At 53.5% G+C, this 18,693-nt stretch overlaps 8 protein-coding genes across 8 annotated transcripts; 3 read left to right on the top strand and 5 right to left on the bottom strand.

The window, feature by feature from the left end:
• Positions 1-168: 168 nt before the first annotated feature.
• ERV1 (Flavin-linked sulfhydryl oxidase of the mitochondrial IMS) lies at positions 169-1,997 on the bottom strand (the record flags this gene model as incomplete). Its single annotated transcript, XM_062879793.1, has 2 exons — positions 670-1,997; positions 169-616 (listed from the first exon to the last, which is right to left on the bottom strand). Exons 1-2 carry the CDS (start codon positions 774-776, stop codon positions 169-171), a joined length of 555 nt encoding a protein of 184 aa, XP_062730963.1. The 5' UTR covers positions 777-1,997.
• HEM4 (uroporphyrinogen-III synthase) lies at positions 1,053-2,164 on the top strand. The gene is made up of 2 exons (XM_062879792.1): positions 1,053-1,432; positions 1,505-2,164. Exons 1-2 carry the CDS (start codon positions 1,153-1,155, stop codon positions 2,107-2,109), a joined length of 885 nt encoding a protein of 294 aa, XP_062730962.1. The 5' UTR covers positions 1,053-1,152; the 3' UTR covers positions 2,110-2,164.
• Positions 2,165-2,838: 674 nt separating this feature from the next.
• OXR1 (oxidation resistance protein 1) lies at positions 2,839-3,945 on the top strand (the record flags this gene model as incomplete). Its single annotated transcript, XM_062879791.1, has 2 exons — positions 2,839-3,444; positions 3,511-3,945. 2 exons carry the CDS (start codon positions 2,839-2,841, stop codon positions 3,943-3,945), a joined length of 1,041 nt encoding a protein of 346 aa, XP_062730961.1.
• A 511-nt stretch (positions 3,946-4,456) lies between these two features.
• On the bottom strand, positions 4,457-6,111 carry tmk1 (mitogen activated protein kinase; the record flags this gene model as incomplete). The annotated part of the gene is made up of 4 exons (XM_062879790.1): positions 4,457-5,232; positions 5,304-5,685; positions 5,752-5,947; positions 6,005-6,111. 4 exons carry the CDS (start codon positions 6,109-6,111, stop codon positions 4,856-4,858), a joined length of 1,062 nt encoding a protein of 353 aa, XP_062730960.1. The 3' UTR covers positions 4,457-4,855.
• A 407-nt stretch (positions 6,112-6,518) lies between these two features.
• QC761_505675 (uncharacterized protein) lies at positions 6,519-8,127 on the bottom strand (the record flags this gene model as incomplete). Its single annotated transcript, XM_062879789.1, is given in 4 exon segments — positions 6,519-6,531; positions 7,283-7,438; positions 7,503-8,072; positions 8,081-8,127. Coding segments are annotated over 4 exon segments (786 nt in total).
• Positions 8,128-9,098: 971 nt separating this feature from the next.
• On the bottom strand, positions 9,099-12,755 carry SEC24 (COPII subunit). The gene is made up of 3 exons (XM_062879788.1): positions 11,638-12,755; positions 9,368-11,581; positions 9,099-9,290 (listed from the first exon to the last, which is right to left on the bottom strand). Exons 1-3 carry the CDS (start codon positions 12,250-12,252, stop codon positions 9,279-9,281), a joined length of 2,841 nt encoding a protein of 946 aa, XP_062730958.1. The 5' UTR covers positions 12,253-12,755; the 3' UTR covers positions 9,099-9,278.
• Positions 12,756-13,092: 337 nt separating this feature from the next.
• Positions 13,093-14,153, top strand: QC761_505660 (uncharacterized protein). Its single transcript, XM_062879787.1, has 3 exons — positions 13,093-13,571; positions 13,627-13,887; positions 13,940-14,153. The coding sequence occupies exons 1-3, from the start codon at positions 13,519-13,521 to the stop codon at positions 13,983-13,985; spliced, it is 360 nt and encodes a 119-aa protein (XP_062730957.1). The 5' UTR covers positions 13,093-13,518; the 3' UTR covers positions 13,986-14,153.
• On the bottom strand, positions 14,016-17,026 carry QC761_505650 (uncharacterized protein). The gene is made up of 6 exons (XM_062879786.1): positions 16,174-17,026; positions 15,449-16,108; positions 15,241-15,381; positions 14,513-15,179; positions 14,377-14,453; positions 14,016-14,317 (listed from the first exon to the last, which is right to left on the bottom strand). The coding sequence occupies exons 1-6, from the start codon at positions 16,231-16,233 to the stop codon at positions 14,162-14,164; spliced, it is 1,761 nt and encodes a 586-aa protein (XP_062730956.1). The 5' UTR covers positions 16,234-17,026; the 3' UTR covers positions 14,016-14,161.
• Positions 17,027-18,693: the final 1,667 nt, after the last annotated feature.

Raw genomic sequence — 18,693 nt, 5'->3', positions numbered from 1 at the left:
GTGAGAAGAGATGAGCCGCCCCTGACCAACCGTATGGCAAAAACATCAAAGAATATCACCACCAAAATCATAACGCCGATTTAACGCATCCTCCAATCCGTCTGAACGCCTGTAATCGCAATCCGCAGATGCTTGTTGACATCCCCCACATCGCGATCATCCATCTCCTCAATCACAACTCCCGTCCTTCCACCCATCTCTCCACCTCTCCAACCACCTACTGCAGTCAAAGGTCTTCTTCCCCAGCTTCTTGTTCACACCGTTATGTGCCTCACACAGCCAGTTTCCAAACTCATCCCTGCTTCCAGCTTTGATTTGCTTCCGCTCGATGTACTCTTGGAAATCTTCGGCGCACACCCAGCAAGGGTACAGCTTTGAGAACAACTTCATAAAAGAGATGACATCGGACTGCTCGGAAGGGGTTGGCTTCTCGGGGTAGGTGGCCGCGATGGAGTGGAGGAGGGTCCATGATGACCGGCCGAGAGCTACAACGTCTGGAGGGCAGTCTCTCCGTTTCTTGACAGCGGGAACAGGTTTGCCAGTGGAGAGGGCCGTCATTGTTTTGGCCTGGCTAGTCCAAGCTGCGAAGTCGGCACCGGCAGTGCAAGAACGGCAACTGTGAGGTGTTAATAAGGTGAAAATGCAAGGTTGGTGAGAAGATATGCTTACGGTTTGCCATCCTTGCCCAAGACTACACCCTTGGGGAGAGGCTGGCTTGTGTTAGCGGCCGCGGCTGTAGTGGCCTGCTCGTCTCGGTCTTGGATATCGTTTGCCATTATATGTCTGAGGCTGAGAGACGTGTGTGTATGTGTACAATAACTAAAACAGTCCACAATCGTTGGTGATATTTGACAACCAAGAAACTGTTCATTTGTCAGCCGTCAACCATGGAAATTTCCAATCATGTATTCCCAGGCGATCGGAACCCCCTGTGAGCGTTGCGATGAACAGGGGCCAGGGTCCCCGCGAAAAATGTTATCGATAAAGCTTTGGTGGGGCAGACACACTCCCCGCCATCTCCCAGGATGCCGCCTCAATGTCTTGTGCATTTCATCCCATCCCAGTTTAAAAAGTTCCCCTTTTCTCCTCAACCAGTTGTTCGGGGAAGAAGCAAAGGCCATATCACCCTTCAGCATCCTGGCTCTCAGCAACATGTCACCAAAAATACCCGTCTACCTGCTCAAGACAAAGTCTTCTGCTGGCGACCATTACGAGGAAAAGTTCTCGACCCCTGACGGCAATGGCTCCGAATATGATCCCGAGTTCGTCCCTGTGCTTGAGCACCAATTCGACGACCAGGGCATGGCCAAAGTGCGCGGAATCCTCAAGAACAAGCAAATAGGAAGGACTGAGGGCAAACAATACGGTGGCATGATTTTCACTTCCCAGCGGGCTGTCGAGGCTTTCACTAAGCTTGTCGAGGAAGGGAGAGGTGAGACTCGTCCATCTTCGAAGCTCGACAGGCTTGTGAATGACTGAGTGGCTAAAGGTGAGCAACTTGTAGGTGAAGATAACTGGCCGTTTCTCCAGGACATTCCCGTCTACAGTGTCGGCCCAGCCACAACCCGAGCTCTGAAGGCTGTTCCTCAGGTTCCAGCTTTGCAGGTTTTCGGAGAGCATACGGGCAATGGCGAGACTTTAGCGCCATATATTCTTGACCACTACCGGGCGTGGTATAAGGATCAGGAGTCCGTGCCTGCTTTGCTGTTTCTTGTCGGGGACAAAAGGCGGGATACTATCCCCAAGGTTTTGACTGGGGCCGGGTGGCAATTGGACGAGGTGGTGATCTATGGCACGGGAGAGATGAAGTCGTTCAGGGACGACTTCTCACAGCGTCTCCAGACTACGGCTGACCGGCCACGGAGATGGGTTGTTGTCTTCTCCCCTAGTGGGTGTGACAGCATGCTCAGCGCATTGGACCTCTTGGACGAGAGCAGTGGCAAGGCGAAACCGAAGGAGCCAAACCGAAGCACGTATATTGCTACCATTGGACCGACCACCCGGGATCATCTGATTCACAGCTTTGGGTACGAACCAGAAGTGTCGGCGGAACAGCCCAGTCCTGAAGGAGTATGGAATGCCATCACTGGCTATAGGACTTTAGAGTAGGACTACAACCAACCATGATTCACATATTGAAAATCCATCTGAATTCACGTGAGAGAGAAAAAACTGCTGCGAGACACGGTACCTGACGGGCCAAGCCTCAGGTGACGGTTCGAGAACATTGCCCTGAGAGGCTTGGTGAGGGCCTGAGTGGTTCACGATGCCGAGATGTCGGGCGATGAACCCCGCTGGCCGACTCGATTGTTGCATGATTGGGTACCAGTACTTCCGCCGAAGGCAAAGTTACCTAACGGTTACCTAAAGTACCACCTCAGAGGCTAATGCCAAGGTACCGCTGTGTTTCGGTTACGTGTTCGCTGTGCTGGCTATCCGCATACGCTAGCACAGTCCATATCTTGAAGCAAGGCGCCCTCCATCCACTGACGATCATGCATTCCAGTATCAAAGCTCTTTGCTCCTCGTCATCAGCATTCGCAACCCCCAACTGTACAACATCATCACCACTCGAGAATTCTAGCCTATTCATGGCCACCGCCACCTCTGCCCGAAACATCACCATTGACTGCTCCTCATTGCAGCCTTCTTATCGACGGCTATCTCGGATCTACTGCCAACCTGCACGATTCGCTGATCCCCACTGAACCTATAGCTGCAACGGGTCCTGTTTGGCTGCTTCTTCCCTGTCAACGGTTCGGCTCCTGCAAGTCGATACCCCTCACCACCAAGCCAGCCACACCATTACAGCGCCTAGCCCAGAAAAATAGTTCAGCCATGAGCTTCTACACTTCCTCCTCCTCCCAGAAAACCCACAACCTCAACACCCGCCAGTCTCCTGACCCGGACTCCTCTCCGGCCTCTTCACCCGGCGCCATCACCCCCACCACTTCTCACACCGAAACCGCCGGCTCATCGTATTTCTCCAACTTGCTCTGGGGCGGTCTCTTCCGGCGATTCACTTCCGAACCCTCTCCTTCCCTGTCGACGGAAAACAGTCTCCCAACTCTCCGACACGCGCACACTTACCAGCCAGACGGCGAGGACGACGGTATGAATCTGGGCAAGAGTATGGACGGGATATACACCCCTCCGCATTTCCACCACAGGGTGCCGTCGCCCATGGGCCTGCCGCAATTGGAACCTCTGCAGCTTCTCGGCTTTAGCGCTCGCACGAGGACAGAATCGAGGTTGCTCACCCCCGCGATTGCGGAGGAGGTGCGGAATCTGGTGCCTACCCGCTTGTCGATTGTGGACGAGTGGAATCTGGTGTACAGTCTTGATCAAGACGGGGCGAGTCTGGCGACATTGTACGACAAATGTGACAGGTACCGGGGGAAGAGGGTTGGGTTTGTTTTGGCTGTGAGGGATACTGAGGGCGGTGTATGTTTTTATTCTTCCCTCTCATTCCCCCCCAAAACATCTTATACTAACAACTGCCTGTAATAGATCTTTGGAGCCTACCTCTCTGACGTCCCCCACATCACACCCAATTACTTTGGCACAGGCGAGTGCTTCCTCTGGAGGGCCTCGGTTCAGGCACCCCTGCCCCCACCACCGTCACTCATCGACAGCGAAGACACCCCCGACGTGGGCAGGAGCACCACCATCAGGGCCGAGCAAAACGTCGCGTCTGGCCAGGTGAACGCGCACTCCATCCGGTTCAAGGCGTTCCCTTACAGCGGCGTGAACGAGTACTACATGCTCTGCGGGCAGCAGTACCTCTCGGTGGGCGCCGGCGACGGGAGGTTTGGTCTCTGGCTGGACAGTGGACTGGAAAAGGGGGTGAGCTCGACGTGCCAGACTTTTGGCAACGAGCCGCTGAGTGATGAAGGGGAGAAGTTTGGGGTTTTGGGGGTGGAGCTGTGGGTGATTGGGGCTTAGGTGGCTTCCGACCCGAGGTTGAGGATGTCGTCGGGGGTTTTGACTGTTCAGTGATCACGTTCTTTTTTTTTTTTTTTTTTTTTTTTTTTAGTTTTGTTTCTTTTCCGTTTCTGGCAAGGGAGTTTGTACTAGGGAACAAGCATTGGTCTGGATGGGAGAATAGGAGTAAAAGGGGCGTTGCCTGGCCAAAGTGGACGACATGATACATTACCAAAAAAAGCAAGCAGGCAGGCAAGCAGGCGAGCATGGTTATAAGAAAAGGCATGGTGGCTGTTTTAATGGGTTTTCAGTTTCGAGGATTTGATTTTGGGCATTCATTGAAGAAAATGATAAGAACAAGAGAATAAGGAGTATGGGAAGAATTGGACGACAGAGATACCCACCCTCCTACTCAATCATAACACAACAGTTTTGTTAAAGGGCAGAACAGGACAGTACGATAGGGAAGCAATGAGATAAGACAAGAAACTTCAGAACAAAGTGACAGGGTGGGCGTGTTCCTTCATCGGTGTGTGCCATGGGGCTTATATCTATACCACCTGGAGGTATCATTCATTTCCACAATTCCCATGCGCAACTGACGGCATTGCAACAAGGTTCAATCGCAAATTATCAGCAACTTCCCACAAGTCGAGCATTTCACAAAAGGTATTTCCCTCATCAACTACTCAAATACGCCCAATTGAGGATAGGAAAAAAAAAATGACTTAAATAGGAGCCCCTCACCCTGCCCCCCAAATTTCACATCCCAGGTATTTCCCTCCTTTTTCTACAATTGTCACACATGCTGTTATCCTGCCCTATGCTATCCCTATCCATCCCACCCTTGATCTTGCTCAGTCAAAAATCCACGGTATACAAACCAACCCACTTTGCTCAGACAAGCAAACCACTTCCAACAAACGGTTTTTTACCTCATAATCTCCTGGTAAATCAGCTGCTTCAACTGCTCCTTGCTCAGGTTGTCCTTGTGCTTGTCAAAGTCAAAGAACTCCTCGGGGATTGGCGGCGCGGTCGGCTCGTCCTCGGGGTCGTGGTACGGCTCGAGGTATGGGTGCTTGAGCGCCTCCTCGACGGTGATGCGCTTGACGGGGTTGAAGGCCAACAGCTTCTCGAGGAGGTCGAGAGCCATGTCGGACGTGTTGGGGAAGAGCGTGCGGAAGGGCACCTTCTTCTTGAAGGGAAGCGACCGGATGTACTCGCGCGCGCGTCTGGACTTGATGCCATAATAATCCTCCATTGTTGGCGTGCCGAGGACGTCGAGGATGAGGGTAAGCTGGTGGTGGTCTGGGAACGAGGAGTTAGTCATGATTCAGGGGCAAGGGGGTGAAAGGAGCCGGAAACACAAAAGTACGTACAGTCCTTGCCTGGGAACAGAGGCTTGCCGCTGAGCATCTCGGCGAGAATGCAGCCCACCGACCAGACGTCAATAGCCTTGGTGTACTCTTTGAAGGTCAACATGATCTCGGGCGCACGATACCAACGGGTGGCAACATATTCTGTCATGAAACCCGAGTTGTCCTCCTGTGACGCCGCCGAACGAGCCAGACCGAAATCGCACACTTTGAGATCGCAGTTGGCATTGAGAAGCAAGTTGGAAGGCTTCAAATCGCGGTGGAGAACGTTGGCAGAGTGCATGGCCTTGAGGGCACGCAGCGTCTGGTAGATGAAATACTGGCAATGATCGTCCGAGAGCTCCTGTGTGCGGATGACGCGGTGCATATCGGTCTCCATCAACTCCTACAGTTTCATAGAGTCAGTCTTTGGAAACACTAGTGTGGAGTTTTCCTGTGGAGCAGCCTGTACCTGGATGAGGTAGACCTCATTAAATGATTCGTAGCTTCTAGGCTTCTGAATATCGAGAATGGAGATGATGTTCTCATGATTGAAGTACCGGAGGAGCTTCATTTCACGCAACGTCCGCAGGCAGAACATGGAGTGATCAAAGGGCGTGATCTTCTTGATGGCAACCTTTTGGCCTGAGGGCTTGTGGATGGCAGAGCTATCATGAGCGTTAGATCCGGAACCTGCGTTCAAGCGATTCCCATTGCAAGCTTACCAAACCACACCATAGGCACCTTCGCCAACAACATCCTGGATGTCGTACTGCTCGCTGACATTGAAGGAAATCTTCCGGGCACCGCCCCGAGCTTGTGCGTTACTCATGTTGGATTAGGGAGAGTGGATTCGCGAAGCTAGTGATTTGAGTATGATTCCCCAGAGATAGGGTGGTGGGAAGGGGCGCTGGCCTTGCGAGCAACCCAGTGGTATGACGGACCAGCTCTCTCGGCAAGGGTGAAGGGGGCTCGATTGGAGATGTAGTTGTATATCGATCGCCGGAGCAGAACAAAGCTGCTATTTACTGCCATGTCAGCTTGTTGCATATAGGAGCGCGGAAGGCAGAGCTGAACACACCTTGTCTCAGATATTTCTTCAGCAGTTGAGGTGACGAGTCACTTTTACCCGCGCAAGGACGGGTAGCCAAAACAGAGAATTCGTGAAGTTAGGTCGGAAGTTCTTTGTTCGTGGCGTAGGTGCCAGTAATTAGATGATGGTGGTGGTAGGGAGATCGATTAAAGGTCTTGTCTAATCATGAGGCGACAAATGCCATGTTAGCAGCTGTGTGACAAAAGACCAACCAAAACTCCCCGAGAAAGTAAGAAAGCCGAAAGTGTGTGGCGGCAGGAGATCCGATACGGGTGATCGCTGTGTTGCGCTCGGGTGCTCAGGTACAGGCCCGGCTGCCAGAAGTAGGTAGACAGAGCAACGGGGGGGGGGGGAAACCGCGCCCCCCGCCAGCAGCAGAGCTTCCCCCTCGGCGTCGTGGGGCAACCGAACGTGCGGACGCAACACACAGGCACCCACGATGCACCGCAGGCGCACACACCAGCAAAGACACGGGAGTGGACGGCGAGCGTTGGTGATCAGGTGTCAGAAGCCCTGCTCTGAGCGACACCTCTTCCCCATCCAAAAGAACGGTGACTTCTAGAAGCTCAGTTCGAGTGTGTTTTGTTGCCCAGGGGTTATCCGGATGACGATTATCCGAAAGGCGGGCGATCAGACACCTCGCCTGGCTCTCCTCGAGTGCGTGGGGCCTAGGTTGAGAAGCGACTCCCGGGGGGGTTTTGGCGATAGTTGCTAGCGGTGCGTGCTTCGTATGATCTGCTTCTTTCGAAGGGCACCAGACCACCTGCAGTCCATATCCTTCGGTTGGTGAAGAGGGGGCGGTGGTGAGGGGGAAACACTTGGCTGGGATGGGAACAAGATGGGAGCAGGATGGCAGCGCCCAGGCGCCCATCACAGCAAGAACAGCATTCAACACAAGAAACACACGTACCTTTGCTGAAGTTCGGCCTGGACGGTGGCCGGTCGGTGAAGAAGCTTCGACAGCAAACAAACAAGCAACGAGCGCCAAAATAAAGAGAGCGAGAGGGAGGAGGGGAAAAGGGAGATCTCTCTTGCGACAGGGTGCGCGACAGAATTGCCCCGCTTTCTGGACTGCGGAGGGAAAGGCGGGCAGGTGGGCTGCAGCGAATGAGATGCACAGGTCGAGTTACGTCGCCGTTACTTGACTATTTCCAGTCTCTTTCTTCTGGCAGGAAACACACTGGAGGAGGAAGAGACGGATGAAGCTGATGCTGATGATGGCGAGGACGAGGACGAGGGAGAGGGAGGTGTTAATTACATCTTGGAGCGTTGACCAGAGAGGCTCACCTCGACAGGGCAGCCCCAGCACCCGGCCGTGGATCTCAGGATCTGTCTCGCCCGTTTCGGTGGATTTGTTCAGGGGCCCAAGAAAGAGGGGAGGTGGTCTGGGCTGCTTTTCCCTTTTGGAGGGCGGCCAGGCTTGTTCGGATCCCGATTTGGACTCGCTTGAAGCCGTCAGGGTTGGCTTCAAAACGCCGGGTTGCAGCGGGAGAGCCGGTCCCGCCTTGGATAGCACCTTTGCGTAAAAGTCACCAGCCGTTCTCCTTTTCTTCTGGAAACCAAAGAGACGACGATGGTGGATGGAGAAACCCGCGTGGAGCTTCACCATCGCCTCCTTTTCACAATCCCCACCGTCTGGAGGGGCACCGTAACGTCCAGACACAAAACGGACGACCCGCCCGACCACCACCTTAGGTACACTACCGACCCGACATATGGCCGCCCGATCACCCGCCGTTGTGCCCGTCCGTCCATATCAGCAGCCTCTTGTTCCCATCAGCCGGCGCTTAACAGCAGGTGAGCAGTGGCTGGTGAGATTCGATGACCATGTGCTGTTTCGGATTCATACGACAGCTTCTATCCGTATCTTATCGCATGTCGACATGTATGTCCGTATATAGAAACATCTTCATGAATCACACTGCATCTGCTCATTCAGTTTATGCACCACAGGTTCACTGGGCTTGCATGCTAGGAGCTTTACACGCTACCCACGCTTCCGCAACGGTCCAATGGCGCATCTCAGCCATGGTTTTGCCCTTCCCGTTGGGCGCCTATTTTCTGAGTGACAGTGACTGACACTGCCTGTTGGTCCCCCTCCAATTTACATTTTGTGCCAGACATCAGTCTCTCACACAGACCCATCGTTCGTACGGTGTCTTGGGGGTCTTTCTCGTGTTCCTGCTTTGCTGTTACCCCCTTCGGCGCAATGTCTCAACCTGAGTTGATGTCTCCCAAACGAATGGCTGCGGTTTCATGATGGCTTGGCGGGGTGGTGGGGTGGGCCCTGGTCGTTGGCCTTGGCTGTTTGGAAACAGTAGCTCCATTCCATAATTTGGGATCAGTGCTCAAACTAAGCATTCGCACCGCCCTCACTGCTCACTTTCTTCGATTCGATGTCAAATCTCATGATCAAGCATCGTCTTCTTTACTAACACTACTGCCCACTATGTCTTCGTAAATAGCATTCATATTCCCTTCTCGGTTTTCTTACACGAAACCGTTCCTGCATCTGCTGTACCGACCGGGATACAAGAGCCGCAAGTGAAGGCATATCCCTTGCGGCCAGTAAAGGCGACCCAGTGGGGTACTGCTATTCTGGGTACCATATATCCACAGTTGTATATAACCTCCGGCACTCAACTGGTACCCAGTGCCGGGAGAGGCTGATGTCCCCCCGATGGGCCAGCTGCGGCCTGTCAACACGTCAGGTATATTGGAGCAGAACATGTAAGCTGGTCACCTCCCCCAAGACCACACAGTATTCAGTCATCCCGGTAACGTTGGTTGGGAATAGCTATTCATTGATGTAAACTCGTAAAACTTCTTTCTCTAGCCTTGCTTGGTTCTCGAAACACCCTGTAGAATGCTGCGTTCGATATCCCCTAAACTACGATGCCCCTCGATTATTGAACAACCTGGACTCTGGCGTTAGCAATGAAGCCTGTCGCACTGGCTGGAGCCCATGCTCCTCATTGTCTTGCTAAGAACTTACCTTTTCTCTCAAGGAGCCCATCCATTGTACGTAGCTCAGTCCTTGGTCCGCCCGGTCCTCCACCAGCAATGTCTGAGCCCATAGCTTCAAGCTAGGCTCGCCATCCTCCCGAACAATGTAGAGGTGCGGGACGATGATGCTTCCCACACCCTTGGACTTGTGGTCTCGACTCTTCTGAATGACAGCCCGGACCCGCTCATTGAAGTCATTGTCCAGCTCCTTGAGTGTGGCCTTGCCAACCTGGAGCTGCGTCCGGTCCGCAACATCAAACACATCAACAAGAAGCTGAGGCACCGCTTCGCGACCCACCCACAGGAATTGTGTTTGCCCGTCGTCAATCAGATACAGACCGTAGGGAACAAACTTTTCTGATGACAAGTTGAGAGGGGGCGGGAGCACGATTTGACTTGTTTCGGGGTCCGGAATACCGGCATTGTCAGGCATATCGTGAAGAGAGTACAGCCGGGGGTAGATGTACTGCATCAAAAGAGGAACCGGAAGAGTGGAAAGAAGGCACAGAGCAGCCGACCTCAGATCCGATGGAATCTGGGCCGACTTCCTCAGACCAACATGCTTCATCAAGCCGAGGAACAATGCTGGAAGGCCACGCAAGTTGGATGGGAACTGGAGTCCACCGCCCATGCTGCCGCCTGCCAGCTCTTTCTTGAACGTCTGTAAAAGGTCCGTGATTGTTTTCTGGAGAAGATCTCTTGCCGAATCCAAACCGCTGCCCAATGCCCTTTCAACAGCCTTGTGCGTGTAGTATGTCGTGATGGCGGACTGGTCAGCCGAAGCGTACACATCGGCAAGGTTGGTCGTGGTGGGCAGAGCAAGCGTCATGACGCGGATGCGGCGCTCGCCGTTGCAAGTCGTGTGCAAGACGGCCGTCTGCATGCAAACAACATCCTTGGTCAAATTCTCATCAATCGCCACCTCCACCACGTAGCACTGGTCGCGAGGGAATGCCGGGAAAGCACACAAGTCGGAGCTTCGGGTGAAAAAGTTGCCATAAAACGTACTCATGCGCAAGCCGGTAGTAGCACGCACACGAAGGACAGCTTCCAACCCAATCTCCGAAGACAGATAGTCCCTGAATTCAGAGGCAAACTTGATAGCATCCTCGGCACGCCCAGCGTTCCACCCAGGATAAAACCACGTCTGACCACCCGTATATCTCGGGAGATTGCTCAGAGAAGCCACATCCTGATATTGCGATGAGAAGAGGAACATGTCAATCGACACCTGGTTCTTGGAACACTCCACCGCAAAGGACTTGTAAAACGTCGCAGCAGTCTGAAGCAGAGAGCCTTCCTTAGAAGTGCCCAGAAGCTTCTTGTCCTCTCTCATTGTGAGCTTTCCGTGTCCGACATTAGGCAGTGATGCGCTCAAAACGACAAGCTTGCCACCCAAGGGAGAGATCAGTTTGTCTCCTGCACGAAGAGCAGAGCCCATGCAAGAGCCATTATCCTGATTATGCTCAAACATCTTGGGAAGTTTGGTGAGGAAGTTTTCGATACTCCGGCGGGACTCGGTCAGGGGAACCAACAGCTCGCCGGGAACCGGAAGGAAGGGTTCGTCAAGATCGCTAACCACGAGCATGCTTGTTTCACCATTCTCGTCCGTGTCTTTGGGGACCGAAAAGTAATGCAGGCTCGAATCGACAGCCATAAAGCCGAGACGGGTACGGCGGTCAGCGTTCGGTATTCTATCGAGGCTGGCCTCAATTGTGCGAGCTGCCGTGGCCAGGAGACCGCTAGAGACGGAAGCGTAGCTGACATCAAACAAAAACAAGTAGACCAGCGGTTGGGGTGGTCTGACCATGTACTCCTGAGGAGCAACGAACTCAACCACGGCGTGGTTGAGCTCGTGCCGTTGCCACCGGTCCACACTCTTCTGCGCAGCAGCATCCCAGTCAAAGGCCTGGGGAACGTCGTTGGTGAGGTTGCACATGTTGCATCTCCACCGGTGGCCGTGATCCAAGAAGGTCACGAAGGGGTTGATGTAGGATCTGCATCTCCGGCAGCGGGAGATGACTTGGTCTTGGACCACAGGGACGGGGTCATCGAGATCGTGGAGGGCGGCATAGGGTTGGATCACCAGCGAAAAGGGAAGTTTGCTCTTCTTGAGGAGGCTGTGGGTCGTTGGAACGGCATTGAGCGTGGACCGCACGTACTTGGGAAAGCAGTTCGCATCTGGGGATGGGGTGACGCTCGCCTGCGAGATTTGTTAGCATGTCCGGAGGTGGTAGGTTCCGGATACAAAAGACCTACGTTGGGAGGCAAGATGATGGGGGGTGGAGGGAGGTCCAATTCAGACACATTGAATGGCTGGTTGAGGAGATCAGTCGGGTAAAGCTGATTCAAAGGACCAGCTCTCGCCTGAGGGGGGAGCTGTTGCGGTTGCTGTTGTGGAATACCGCCGGGAGCACCAGCACCCAGGTTCATGCCCTGGAAACCGGCAGTCAGACCGGCAACGCCGCCAGGAGCCGGGACAGCTCCGGCCGAGGGATAGTAGGGATCCGGAGCCTGGTAACCGCCGACAGCAGCGGGCTGGCCGTATGGCTGGGCAGGTTGAGCGCCATAGGCGGCTGGCTGGACCTCTGGTTGCGCGGGATAACCTCCATAAGCTGGAACAGCAGCTGGAGCTCCATATGGAGCTGCCCCTGGGACGGGCTGCCCTGCCGCTACAACATTACCCCCCACGCCGACGTCGAAAGCGCTGGCGGCATATTGTCTCTTCTTTTTTCTGCCGTGATCGGCGGCGTGACCTGGTGCGACGGGGACAGCGTTATCGTAGGCTTGGTCGGGATATGGAGGTTGCTGCTGGTGGTCGCCGGGCTGCTGGGGCGGGCACTGGCCGTAGCCGTCGTTGGAAGCACCAGACATGCTGTGCTGGACAGGTGTCGGCTGAAGAAAGCGAGGTGTCGTGATGATCAAGGCGCGAGCAGTGCGTGCAGCCTCAGCACGGTAATAACAGGGCGGCCGACTTTGAGCAAAGTTTGGTGATTTGCGCAACCTGGCAAGATGGCAAGAATGGCGGTTGACTGACGGACGTCAGTCGTGAGGCGTGGTAGCTAGTGGAGCAGAGCTCCCTGGGCTGGTGTCTCAGGGTTATGTGTGGGATGCGGTCGGGACAGCTGTCGCCTGAACCTTGAGCAACTGTGGCAGCGAGGGGTTGCGGGTTGACGGGACAGACTGGCCTCAACGTCTCAGTGTGCGGTGAGGCGAGGGAAGCACCAGCCACAGACAATGGAAAGGCTCTTGGCAGGGAAGCAGTAGAAAATGTGGGAATTTTGAACGGGAGCTTGGGCCAAGAACACAAGCCAGCCTAGGGATGCATCAGTCCACTTTCCATCGTCAGGGTTAAGTATGGTGGTCAACTATTGCTCTCTCCTCAGTGAATTATGGGCAGTGTGGTGTAGGAGACTTCTATTTTGTGGGCAACCTCGACTGGCGCATCTGGTGCCAGAAACCTGGAACTGACGTGCAGCAGCTGTATGAAGAAGGTAACCCTTCTGGCTGCATGCTGCATGCTGCCCGGTACATGCTTATCGAGACCCTCGATAAATGCATGCGATTAGCCGCAGGGCTTCGCAAGTTCCCCCTCCATCGATGAGGTACCCGCCGGGTAGATCACTCACCCCACCAGGGCGCGTCATCTCCCGAGGCTGGAGCTGCGCTAACAGAGACAAGCCGGACAACACGGCACCTCTGCGAGGCCACCAACCAGCATTTGGGTTCAGCTACATACAATTCTTTTCTGCTGCAATGCATGGCCGACATGGATAACCGGTTGACCAAGCTTAGAGGACAATCGGCAAGTGGTTAAAATGGCTCAGGGCTCTGCAACGGTCGTGCAGATGGAAAGAGGCAGTAGGGGACTGAAATAGAGGACAAAAAGCTGTCCTGCAGCAACATTCCGCCACATCTGTCCATGCACCGTGACCAAAGCCCTGACAATACAACTAGGTACCGCCTGACACTGTCCAGACGGTCTGCCTTGTTGGACAAGACCTGTCATTAAATTACGATCACCTCTTTTTTCTCTCGTGTGTCTTAGATCAAACCTACTAGAAAAAGCCGACATCCCACCTACCTAGATTCCAGAAAGCGACCACGCCTCGACTCTACATTTTCGTCATCATCATCATCATGGCTTGGGGAAAGAAAAAGGCGCCTCCTCCGCCGCCACCATCAGCAGCTAGGTTTGACTTACCCAGACTCTTGGGCCACAAGCTTCCAACTAACCAAGCCCAACAGGCAACTCATCCCGTTGTTTATCGTCCTGGCAGTACTGGGCGTAATGGCCTGGGTTGGCTATCAGATTTACGTTTCTGTCATGAAGATCAAGGACCAGGCCGAAAAGCAGATGGGCGACAAAAACATGGTCTTCACCAAAGACGGTCTTCGCGTCAGTGTCAAAAATGTCAAGGACGAGTCGTACCTGGATGCGACACAGAGCTGGTTTGTCAAGGCATGGGATCTGAGCGGGAATGCAGTTGATACCTCGAAGCGCAAGAGGTATGTCGTGATTCATACAACTTCTTTCGAGGCTTGCTAATCAACGAGATAGAAACTTCCTCACAAAACAAAAGAGTCCCAAGATCGGCAGTGACTAAACGGGGGTTTTCGTTTCCTTTGAGGCTTGGTTGGTTTGATTAGAAACCAAATGGAAAGAAAGCATCTCAATGACTTATGACTATTTCATGATGGACCAGGATTACTTGTACACCAGGGTATTCAATTCATACAAAACTCCAAAGACACAAGCTGTGGCTATCCCCTCCTTGCCTTCTCACACCGATCTGAGTCTACTCGTGAGACCCGCCGCACGCATGACAGCACCGGCCGAACCCCCAACACTGTGCGCCCCCGGGATTTTACTTGCAGCCGCCGCAGCGGCAAGCTTTCCATCCTTAAAGATAAGCATACTCGGAAGCCTGAGGTTAACCTATTATGCCTGTTAGCGTCTGGCGTCTAATGAAGCTCAACGCGGGAGGATCCACAAACCCCAAACAGCACCCTTGCATACTTGATCCCATGCTCATCTCCGATATACCTCAACCGTCCTCGCACATATTCCCGTTCTGTATTTTCTTTTATCAGCAGCTTCCTTCTCCCTAAACATAGCGGGATAGTGACTTACGAGCATCGGTTACATGATCGTGAGTAACGACACACGCCAATGGCCACGTCAAGAAATACCCCCCCAATCCTCTACCATTAAGACTGTTTTCTATTGGATTCCCCCTCTTGTCTTTCCGTGGCGGGAGATGCCCAAGATGATATGGAACACTCGCAATCACTTCACTCACCACACTGCTCGCCGTCCTCGCGGCAAAGGCATACTCTGCCGTGGTCCGATAGTCTCCCGGCCGGACCAAAAACGCGGCACACCGCACGATGATCGACATGAGCACCATTCGAGTAGCACGTGCGAGGTTGAAGATGGCTGCTGTCCACATATCCGGGTACACATGCACAACACCAGGGAAAATATTCTCGTTGCCGGATGACGAATACGGGATGGATTCGATTTGCCAGGACCGGGGTAATGTGGCGAACCACTCGACAGCCTCGGCATCGAGGGCTCGAGCTCGAGCGAGGAACTCTTCGACCGCGGCGATGGATGCTGGCGAAGAGGAGAACGATAGTGGGCTGGAGAAGAAGCCGTACGCCTCGCTTCTCAGTTCGGCCGTCAAGAGGTTGAGTCGCTCGCACGCGTTGGCAGTTGGATCCGAGTTTGCGTCCTCGTTTAACCACCATGAAACCCCCATGGGGAGGGGTGTGGCAGTGATGAAGTTGTGGATGATCTACAACGTGTCAGCCCAGAAGCATGGAAAAGAGCAACGAAACAGAAAGAATGACACATACTAGCTGTGACCGTACAACGACAAATAACTGCACCCCCAGCTTTGACTTGAGCTGTTTCTTCCCTCGGGCCTTGACGAGCTGGACTGCTCCCTCGACGTGGGAACCCCAGGCTGACCCGGTGTCTTGTCTGGCGGTGATGTTCTGAAAGATCAGAGAGGTAAGCCCTTTTCCACAAATGACTGCAAAACAAGCGGCGGCTCAGACATACCTCAAACATGCCCAGCAACAAAACAGCTGCCAGGGTTCCATCCTCTTTACACCGAACTGGATCCCTCAAAGCCGCATTTGTGGCCATCAGAGCAAGCGTGTATTCTTCAGCCCCCTTTCGAAGGAGCGTCTCCTTTTCTTTTCCTGTTGTTAAACGCCCATGCCCGCGGCCGGGGCTGGGAACTCCATATCTCTCCCCCAGTGAAGCCAAAGCACAGGCGTTGAATGCGTGCTGGAGGTGCGTGATTTCTTTTCTGTTCGTGCCGTTCGAGTACTGCTGCAGCAAGGGAAGCAGAAAGTGATTGTACCCTCTTGCCGAGTGTTGTTCTTGCGGCGGGACCAGAACAAAATTAGATAGAAAGTGACAAGTGGCGAGGTCTTCAACTGGGATGCTGAGAGAGTTGGTGAGTGCTGCTGTCTGGGATCTAGAGAGTTGTAATGCCTGCTGCCGGGGGTGCGGTTGTGCGTTCTTGTTGGAAGCAGTAGCTTTCTTGCTGCTGCTGCTGCTGCTGGATGAAGCAGCGGCGGTGTTGGCTTTCAGTGCCCTCCTGGCTGCCGCCTGGTTTTCGTTTCGAAGTAGAAGATCAAATTCGTCTCTGTATCCCGGACACTGTCGACGGGCCTTGGCACACTGGTTGCATGTTGGCTTTGTTTCGTCGCACTGTTGTAATTAGCCATCGATGTTCTCGTACATCATCGTCTGTATCACGTCAGGAGGTCGAGTACCTTTATCCTCCTGGTCCTACACATCTGACAACCCTTGGAGGGTCTACCCAGATACACCATCTTGAGCAGTCGATCTCTTTGCACAACAGTTTCTCACAAAGCCCAAACCGGACAAGTGGCTCGCGTGGAAGAAAGAAAACAAACCCAAACCTTCGGGGCCAAAACCGGATCTGCAAAGCTATATGGATCTGCCTCGGGATTCCAGCCAAAGGCCTGTCTTGGGGGGGCGGCCAGAGTTGTATCGTTGTAGATGTCCTCTTTCGGTTCCCTATGCCGGCATGAAACGCATTACATACACTTGGCGGGCGATCAACTAGACTGTGCTGCAAGTAAGAGTGTTTCCAAACAGTTGCCAGAGGAAGAAGCAATACTCGATTCGTGACCACAGGCTATGGCGACCTGGGATTGGGTTTACTGGACTCAGTTCGTTTCTCGTTGGTTGGAAAGATGGGTAAAAATATGCGGTGGATGCGGTGTGAGCTGTGTAGGAGGGTCGGGAGGTGGGCGGATATAACGATTTGTGGGGCAATCGCCCCTTTTCTAACCCCCTATTTCTTGTCGAGAGTTGTCGAAGGTCGCAAACCTCCGAACCGTGAAGGTTGATTCGGCAACGCGGTTAACTCAAGTGATGAGTCCTTCTCCTCATAGACCGCGAATAGGGCTGAGTTACCCCAAGACTTGGCAACCCTGCCAACGGCGGGGTTGTCTATGTCCGGGCTATTTCTTTGAGAGAGCGGCGAGCTCCGTGGCGATTGTTGCCGAGGTTCAAAATGGTATACTATAACAGCATAAACCAAGTTGAAAAAAAAAAGTGTCGTGCCCGAGCATCGTGATAGGTAGACAGTGTCATGACTGAGGGGCTTGATCCAACCAGACCAGTCATCGGCAACATGATCACCCGAAACACCCACCCATCCCCTGCACAAGCACTAGGCCGGAGCAATGCCATTAGTACCACCTACATTCACATACACAGTAACCCCTCATCATAACTGACAGCATCGATTGTGCTTCTGATTCAAAGTCCAACTGCCAGACATTTCGATGCCCGGTATTAACGGTACTTGTATTCAGTGTTGTGCTATCCTCAATACGCTGTCTTTACAACTACCTAATGCTTGCTAACCAATACTTGTGCTGATTCCTTCCCTCTCCAGATCAATGCAAAATCACAAGACTATCTGCTCGTTTTCACCTCACTCTTCGCAACGCAATCACCTACCTGTAAACGACCGTAACACAACGAAGGCAATATCGAACACAATTCCTAAGGCTCATCGAACATGCCCGCTACCCCTTCCAGATCGGGTGTCTTGCCTCTTCCGGTTCCGTCACTGGGATTTCCACCACGTGTTGTGTCCACTGGAGTCATGAACTCTTGAGCCATCTTGCTCCGCTTGGACTTGCTGCTTCGCGACGGGGTACCTAGGCTCTTGTTGAGTTTGCCCATCTCGGAGATGCTCACGCCCTTGAGATCTCGAAGCAGGTCCAACACCATGGCTCGCTGCTGCCTCGAATGCACGCCTGGTCCAGAAACGTAGCGAATTGTCTGATCAACCTGGTCCTCCCTGATTCCCGGCAACTGCACAAGAATGTTCCGTGGAGTTGGCGTCAGGGAGGCATAGTGCGCAAGAATATGCGCAATCAGAGATCCAATATCCTTTTGGGAGTCGACAAAATATGGATCATGGAGCGCTGTGATGGCAGCCTTCAAAACTTCAGCAGAGATGAATTCACGAATCTCCCTGGCACTCTCCTCTGGAATTGGGAAGCCGTCATCCAAAGGCGCTGTGCTTCCACCCTCCTTATGGGCCTTGGGTTGGTCCGTACGGTGGAACTCGGGCACGATGGACTTGAAAACGCGCAGTACCACTCCGCAGCATCGTCCGTCGTGCATCTTAATGGCATGGCTGCAGAAAACCAATAGTGGAACCGCAATGGCCGAGTTCATCAAGCAAAATTTGCGGAGAGAAGGAAGCTTCTTCTCAGGCGTTCCGTCTTCCACCTTGCCCACGGGACCAGCTGGATCCTGGTTAGCATAGGAAGATGGCAAAGGGCTCGGGTCAGCTCGTCAGAACTTACAAATTCGGGATGGGTCAAGCACATCGGCTACCATCAACACGGCAGAATATGTGAGTTGCCGGAGGATACTCTCAGCCTTCATCTCCTCCGTCAGCTCTTCTCCGCCAGCCTGTACAGCCTCTCGCTGGCCCAACTTATCCCATTCTGATGTGATCTTGGTATCCATCTGCTCAAAACAGGTAGCGAGAATGGGAGGCAGGAAGTGTTCTCGGAGCTCTACTGGACAGTGGTCAACCAGGTACCTGACCAGATTCAGCAAGTTGATGATCTGGTGCGCTGACAAACAGAACGAGTCTGCAAACAGTGCGTTGGCAAGTGGTCCCGGGAGCTCGAGGAAGCCATAGAACTGCATGTCGAGCCGACTCATGCAGTATATGATAGCATAGCACGTCTCCCGTACGAACCGGACAGAGCCACGAATAGTCGAGGCCAGGCCCT

This window comes from Podospora bellae-mahoneyi, chromosome 5 (assembly GCF_035222275.1).
Source record: "Podospora bellae-mahoneyi strain CBS 112042 chromosome 5, whole genome shotgun sequence".
NCBI lineage: Eukaryota > Fungi > Ascomycota > Sordariomycetes > Sordariales > Podosporaceae > Podospora > Podospora bellae-mahoneyi.
The sequence above is the reverse complement of the archived record's forward strand: the minus strand, read 5'-3'. Positions and strand labels throughout refer to the sequence as shown.

What these genes read in the sequence shown, in the direction of transcription:
- QC761_505660 (XM_062879787.1), top strand. Translation starts at nt 13,519, where the DNA reads ATGGCTTGGGGAAAGAAAAAGGCGCCTCCTCCGCCGCCACCATCAGCA. An exon ending in CCGCCACCATCAGCAGCTAG is followed by an intron (nt 13,572 to 13,626) that starts GTTTGACTTACC and finishes CAAGCCCAACAG; the next exon opens with GCAACTCATCCCGTTGTTTA. An exon ending in GATACCTCGAAGCGCAAGAG is followed by an intron (nt 13,888 to 13,939) that starts GTATGTCGTGAT and finishes TCAACGAGATAG; the next exon opens with AAACTTCCTCACAAAACAAA.
- QC761_505650 (XM_062879786.1), bottom strand. Translation starts at nt 16,233, where the DNA reads ATGGTGTATCTGGGTAGACCCTCCAAGGGTTGTCAGATGTGTAGGACC. An exon ending in GTAGGACCAGGAGGATAAAG is followed by an intron (nt 16,109 to 16,173) that starts GTACTCGACCTC and finishes TAATTACAACAG; the next exon opens with TGCGACGAAACAAAGCCAAC. An exon ending in TGTTGCTGGGCATGTTTGAG is followed by an intron (nt 15,382 to 15,448) that starts GTATGTCTGAGC and finishes CTGATCTTTCAG; the next exon opens with AACATCACCGCCAGACAAGA.
- SEC24 (XM_062879788.1), bottom strand. Translation starts at nt 12,252, where the DNA reads ATGTCTGGTGCTTCCAACGACGGCTACGGCCAGTGCCCGCCCCAGCAG. An exon ending in CCATCATCTTGCCTCCCAAC is followed by an intron (nt 11,582 to 11,637) that starts GTAGGTCTTTTG and finishes CAAATCTCGCAG; the next exon opens with GCGAGCGTCACCCCATCCCC.
- HEM4 (XM_062879792.1), top strand. Translation starts at nt 1,153, where the DNA reads ATGTCACCAAAAATACCCGTCTACCTGCTCAAGACAAAGTCTTCTGCT. An exon ending in GCTTGTCGAGGAAGGGAGAG is followed by an intron (nt 1,433 to 1,504) that starts GTGAGACTCGTC and finishes AGCAACTTGTAG; the next exon opens with GTGAAGATAACTGGCCGTTT.